Consider the following 6,786-nt stretch of genomic DNA (forward strand, 5'->3'; position numbering starts at 1 on the left):
TGTTTACATCCTCGTTCATAGCTATGTGTCATTGGATGCCGGTGTTTGCAATGGCGGTCCTGCTTTTGGGTTTCAGTACACCTCTCAGACACATTGCTGGTGTTATAAGTACTGGGGATACCGTTACTGCCCGCAGGGTGATGCACGATTAAGCTCTAAATTCGTTGTCTATAGCAGCAAAGAAATTTCCTGCAAAAGTCTCAACAGGTGCGAGCGAGACCAGACTATGTGCTCAGCTACCCCATCTGGACTGGTGTGGAGACCTAATGGAGCCTAAATGATTTGATTAAATAGAAATATATATGTTTATTTCAGGCTAGAACTACTACCGGTATTTCACTGTAACACATATCTGATAAACTAGAAGAGCCCAGCTTTAGCATAGAAATCCTTCAGCTAAAGTATTACATTTACTGTAAGGGCTGTTTTGTTCGCTGACTTTTTAAAGAACTATCTTTAAAGAAAGAATTTCAGTTTGTGTCCGGTTTTTTTTTAGTTGAAAGTCCAGCGTGTTTTAGATCGTGATTTTATCTCATTGTTTGTGATGAGAGAGAATCAGAATTAGTTGTATAAATGCCCGTGATGGTTTCAGCTTCCAATAGTTGCGCTACATACTGCGGTATGATTGTGATACTGAGACAGGCAAACTTTACATGCGTTCGGTTAGTATATTTCTCTTTATTGGATCACGAGTTCACACAGTTTTGGGTAATGCGTTCCAAATAAAACAATGTATTTTTTTTTTTACAGAGGGCCTCACAAGCATACAAATACATTTTTCCCATTCACCATTTTCCATTTTGCGGATAGGAATGACTTCTAAGAGGAGTATATGTGTCAAGAACGTGGTCCCATTTTCTTTATTCATTGTTTCAGAATTCTCAAGGCCGCTTCCGCCACGGGGACTAAGAATGAACCATTGCTTGGAACTCTGAAAAAGAAAAAGGGATGCTTTAGCAGGTTTTCCGCAACCTTCAGCTTGGCTGCCTATAGCTTGTCTTTCCCAATCAGTGGTATAGTTTTGCAGGTATATGATTTAAATGTAAGGATTTAGTGAATATAGTTTCCTGATCTAACATTACTTACAAAACCTGCACTAAATAACTGCCTTACACCAAACAGAATGAGCGCAATCCGCAAAAAAAAAAACTTAAGGGAAGGAATAATCATGGAGATCCTCAGAACCAAAGGTCAAGATGGCCGCCCCCATGGTTTACACATGTTAGATGTAATATATGTGCGTTACTTACTCTAATCTGCTTATTTTAAACACAATTTGATTGGTTTCTTTAGTTTACTGAACCGTAAAATATATATGACACGGGGAAGTGACGACCTCTTTAAATAGTTAAAAATACAATCGAGAATGAGTTTATAATATAATTAAATCCGTCTTAATTTGATTTGGAAATATACATTTGGCACAGATCATTTCCCCTGCTCCCTCCTTGATGCAGTCTTTTTCTATGGGGATGCCTAGTGGGAGACCCTATTCCACAGCATTATATCCTTACAGCTTTGACCCCCTCATCTAATTACTATCACATTTGGACCCTGACGTGGAGAACCTGGCTACGAACAGCTACTAGACGGCACAGCTCTGTTGTGGCAGTGGGGCATATTTAGGCTATACATGGACCATTCATTCATAGCCAGGACACATTGCCTTTCCACATCAAAACCCATTACGTTGTCATGATTCTTCAAAATGACATAAATATAATATTTATTGGGACTTCTCCTTTAGGTATTCCCTGAGGAGTTCTGTTCCTTAATAGCATACCATTAGATCATGTTGATCATCATAGCCTGATCTTTCTGCAGTATTAAGTCACTTACCATCGGCTCCGATTTTACCATCTCGGTCGCGGTCAGCTGCAGCCATGAATTCAGTTGCTTCTGCGCTTGTTAAGAGTCTGGCGGAAGGATCAAACCGCTGAAGAAAATTCCTGTTGGTATACAGAAGACACTGGTGTTTTTTCCCCAAAAAAATATTTTTTAAAACCTTTCTTTTTTAAATATATTTTTACAGAATCTTTTACATTTCTAGGGAAATATAACATTACAAACATTCTTAGTGCCGTTGAGAGCATAAAACCTTCTTGTATATAATTATCAATTTCCTTATTTGGATTTTTAAGGGATTGCGCAACGGTCATGTGATACAGAAGATACTTCTTCAAAATATTTGTGCTGTCCAAGTGCAAATAGATTATAAACTTTACCATAAAATCCCATCAATCACCACCTGAAGCTTTATAAATATAATAAGTCTTTTATTGTTCCATTGGTGGTTTTCATAGAAGTGCTGGAGGTATTGCTTTAAAGAGAGGTTGTAGAAGCCGTTTGACCCCTTTGGGGGTGTCATGAAAATCTGTGATGAGCCTAACTATGATGGAAAGCATTCTGTCAAAAGTACGATGTAACTCACAGCATCTCCTGCTCCTCAACAAAGCCGCTTCTGTCATTATCTACGAATTGGAAGAGAGTTTTCACTTCATGGGGTGCCTTTTTCACTAACCCACAAGTTTGGAAAAATTTCTTGTAGTTAAAGGTGTCAGGAGCTGCATGGAAAAAACAGAAATATCTGTCAGCGGTAATCTATACATTTTCTAAAGTGTTGGCAGAAGAGGGCAAACTTTTGGGTCATACAGTTTATGTTGGTCTGTAGTTTGGAAAAGGACTGATAACAATGGGTTTTTATTACATATCTAGACCATAAAGTCTCCCGTGTGCCATTACACAGTGTGGATTATTCCTGTTCTTTAGTGTTTGTGGGATATGAGTGGCTGCACGCTAGTAAAATGTTAGAATGTAGCAGACAGCCACACTCTAATGTTGGCTTTAATGTATCAGGGACATCAAAGCCAAGGTATTAAAAGGGGTGGAAGGTTCACTTATTTTCTGCACTTACCCATAAAAAATACAACATAATTCAAATTGTAACAATGTTTTATAACAGGGTTACACATAACAAAATACACAATTATTTTTGTGCAAAGTTGGATTAGTGGTGTTGTCACCATAGCAACCAATGTTATCGCTCAGGTAACTGGATCATTCATTTGGTTGCTCTAGTAAGACCTCTTAGCACAACGGAATCACTTTTTCTACATTACATCTATTGCGTCACCACAACAGTCATAAAGATGTTTGAAGGAGAATTATTCTTATAGATGTAGAAGTCATTTTCTTTACCTTCACACTCCTTCAGAGCAGCAGCAATATCAGAAGGATTTAGGATATCTGTAATGCTCATTTTGGAACTGTTAACAGAAGCAGAAGCCATTGTCAGGGCACATAAAAATGTTACTTGCATTCTAAAGTAGGTACATCTGATTCATAACATGTTTTCCTCTGAGCCATTCTATTATCTGTAAATTACAGATAACAGATAATAGACCAGTATTCATTAAATTGTTGCTCGATTAGCACTACTGAGGTGTATTGCTTCATGTGCTGTACCCGATCCCTAAATTCAAAGTTTATAATAAGATATTAATGACTGGGTTATGGATAAGAAACTACAATTCCTATAGTTACATATAACGTAATTCTTACAGTTGTATATAATTCTTATATATATATATGATGTTTTAGACCAGTTGCAATACCTATATATTATCTCTAAAATACCATTCAATGACACATCAGATAAAAAAACCTGATGATTTATCCACAGCAAGCGATTAAAAGATTCAACCCATAACTACACTATTATACATACTGTTCCCTTATGCTGATGAAGTCTTTCTATACAAAGGCATAGTGCTTGTACCACTTAAAGTAACTGAATTCAGAATATGTTTACCCCCTGGTTGTAATAAAGAGGGTTTTGGTTGCCACCAAGTGCAAGTCACTACAATAACATTTTTATGATGGTCTATCAAAGCGTTGCAGGGTCAACTAATATAAGGTTCCCAGGTGTGCTTGTCAGTTCTTAAAAAAAAACCCATCAGATTCGTCTTCTAAGTTCCGTGTTATCCCTCCATCTAAAAACCCCCACCAGATTTGTCTTGTAAGTTCCATCTAAGAAAACCCCAGAAGATTCTTACCTTTGGTGGTGCTGAGTAAGAAGAGGATGTGTAAGGTACGAGAGCTGTAAAGGGAAGGGAAAAGCTGAGTTTATATAGGATCATCCGTGTGACAATTAGCATTACTTGGGTTACCCAGCCAGGGATCAAGTTTATCATTTCATGACCAGCTCAAATGTCTTGCCCTACCCTCTACTTTTTATAACTGCTACATATACCTTAACGTAACGCTTTATAACATTTCTCAATTGGTGGTTTTCTTAAAAGGTGAGCCAAATTAACTAAAGAGGGACTTCCCATTGTACAGCGCTACGGAATTTGATGGTGTTATATAAAACAATAAATAATTCCTATTAACAAGAAAGTGCACAGCACAAAGCAGCACGGCCGTATGGAGTTTACATAAGATCTACATTAAATGGGCCAATACTATATCTGAATAGTAAAAATGCCTGAAAACACAGGTTTGCTGTTTTTAAACAGGTGTCTGATATAATTCTCTCGCTTTTCGGTAGACTGCTGTAATCTCTATTGTGCCATCCAGCCAGAGGTTGACTTAGAGAGACACAAGTTATTAGATCTACCTGGTAATTGTTAATGGTTCCCATTACATACAATCACCTGGATTTTATTAGTCAAAAAAAGCAAATTAAGCTCTCTGAATTTATAAAAATATAAATTTCTAGCAACAAAGCTCTTATATGTATATATATATATATATATATATATATATATTTATATATTTTTTAATTATTCAGCCACATTTCCCATCATTTGACTACCTCAACCCACCACTTAGGAGCCCCTGCCCTATTGTATATGGTACCAAATAGTTAATTTTTTAATTTCTGTTTTCAGCTTAAAACTTTTTTGAAAATGTCTCCGGATCCCAATTAAAACAACTCGCCCAATTCATATAAATAGTGGGGGTGTTTAGCAGTTGGTTGGCTTTAATATTTTAATTTTTATCCTTTTTTCATCTGTTTTTTGTAAGATATTAGAACCGTAATAAAATATTTGCAACCCATACTCCACCATTTGTTTGAATAGGGAACAGACAATTTATAAATAATGTATACTATTTCGTGTATGTAACAAATATCTGCATGTCAAATACATGTAACATATACATCTACCTGTACAACATATGAATAAATAATTCAGGCAGGTGTCAAAAATGGTATAAAAGTTGCATAGAGATATATAAACAGACAGATCTTTAACCTCTCTATGTTCAGTGAATCAACATTCTAAGAATGTTTTAAAATAATTGCAGCATCAACAAATAATAAAGATTTTTTATTTCATAGCTGTTACATTTATAATAAGACAGTAACCTGGGGTAAGAAATGTTTCAAATATGCCATTTTTTTCTCGTACGAGATCAAATTTAAGCGTTTTTAGAAAATGTGTGTGTTAGATACATATGTATATAAAACTATAGCATTTTGAATGTGTTTTTTTTCCATTGTGCTTGGATCTTACAATACCGGGAAAGTATAACTAGTTAAGATGAAAAGGGACTGAACTGGGCTGAGAAAGCTTGCCTGGCGTGGCATAACTCGTCCAAGCCAGAGCCCAACCACTTCTCAATCTGCATTTCTTCCAGAAAAGCTTGTATATCAGCGTTTATGTTCCAGGCAAGTCGTGTGGCTTGATGTACAGAGTCTGAGGTCCATTGTGGCCCATTCTCCGCTTGTTCTACACCATTGGTAGTTTAACCACGTCTATAAGGTGTTATTCCCACTCCTTTTCAACACTAATCCGTGTGTGTGTGTGTGTGTGTGTGTGTGTGTGTGTGTGTGTCATATCTTCCCCTTTCCATACATAATTTTAGCATACAGTATGATACAGGAATAACTTTTAATAGATACAATTCTTCCAAAACTAACCATTAAATACCACTGGTAGCCATTTCTGTTTTAGGGAATAATCCAAACATAGGGTATAAACAGATGGGCTGTCACAGCCAGTTTGCCCCTGGTAAGTTTCCTGGGAGCGGTCATCCGGGAGCTGGTCAGCCTACAGCATAATACTCTATTGACTGCATGCAATAATTAGTTGTGGTATATGAAAGATGAAAGTACGACCATACCAACCCTTAATTATTAAACAAGAATGGAATATCACTAAATGTGATAACTCAATACTTATGATCGTATCCTCCACTTGTTTTGTTTTGAATTTCCTTTACACTTAGAGGCTCAGGACCATTGGCCTCACTAAAGCGAGAAGATGATAGTGTTCATAATTGCACATTCTCACCCTAATAAAGGTGGCAGCAAATATATAAACATAATATAAATGAGAGGTTTGGTTATATGATTGGTACATCAGTTGTGTTCTTGGTGAAATCGGAATCACCAGTTTGGACTGAAAACTTATATTTACTGATGAAAATACAGTTATAACCAGTCCTATTTTCTTCCTTTAGTGACTCCCAAAAATAATTTAGCCAGGTCCATATAGGCCTGTTATCGGGCAAGTGCCCACCAGGCAATTACCCAATGCACCTGGTGGGCAGTTGCCCAATGACACCTCCCACCCAGCATCTATACATTTGGTGCTGCTCATAAATGCAATATAATTGTATTGTCAGAGGAGGCTGGTATGATAGCCTTAGATGAATAGTGGACCTCCAGGAACATTCCTGAACTCCATGTCCAAAGTTTGATGTACAGCCTTGTGTTGGGAGTTTGCTACAAAACTTTTGAGGAAAGTAGATGATCAAAACAGCTTTCAAAAAGCTATT

At 36.9% G+C, this 6,786-nt stretch overlaps 1 protein-coding gene across 1 annotated transcript; it reads right to left on the bottom strand.

Moving 5' to 3' along the window:
* Positions 1–658: 658 nt before the first annotated feature.
* On the bottom strand, positions 659–4,096 carry LOC128501844 (parvalbumin, thymic CPV3-like). The gene is made up of 5 exons (XM_053471485.1): positions 4,056–4,096; positions 3,199–3,266; positions 2,432–2,564; positions 1,840–1,949; positions 659–931 (listed from the first exon to the last, which is right to left on the bottom strand). The coding sequence occupies exons 2-5, from the start codon at positions 3,257–3,259 to the stop codon at positions 906–908; spliced, it is 330 nt and encodes a 109-aa protein (XP_053327460.1). The 5' UTR covers positions 3,260–3,266; positions 4,056–4,096; the 3' UTR covers positions 659–905.
* Positions 4,097–6,786: the final 2,690 nt, after the last annotated feature.

Source organism: Spea bombifrons, chromosome 7, assembly GCF_027358695.1.
Source record: "Spea bombifrons isolate aSpeBom1 chromosome 7, aSpeBom1.2.pri, whole genome shotgun sequence".
NCBI lineage: Eukaryota > Metazoa > Chordata > Amphibia > Anura > Pelobatidae > Spea > Spea bombifrons.

Coding starts and splice junctions, on each gene's coding strand:
- LOC128501844 (XM_053471485.1), bottom strand. CDS start 3,259: ATGAGCATTACAGATATCCTAAATCCTTCTGATATTGCTGCTGCTCTG. Junction 2,565..3,198: donor TGCTCTGAAGGAGTGTGAAG/GTAAAGAAAATG, acceptor TTTTCCATGCAG/CTCCTGACACCTTTAACTAC. Junction 932..1,839: donor TGGTAAAATCGGAGCCGATG/GTAAGTGACTTA, acceptor TTTCTTTTTCAG/AGTTCCAAGCAATGGTTCAT.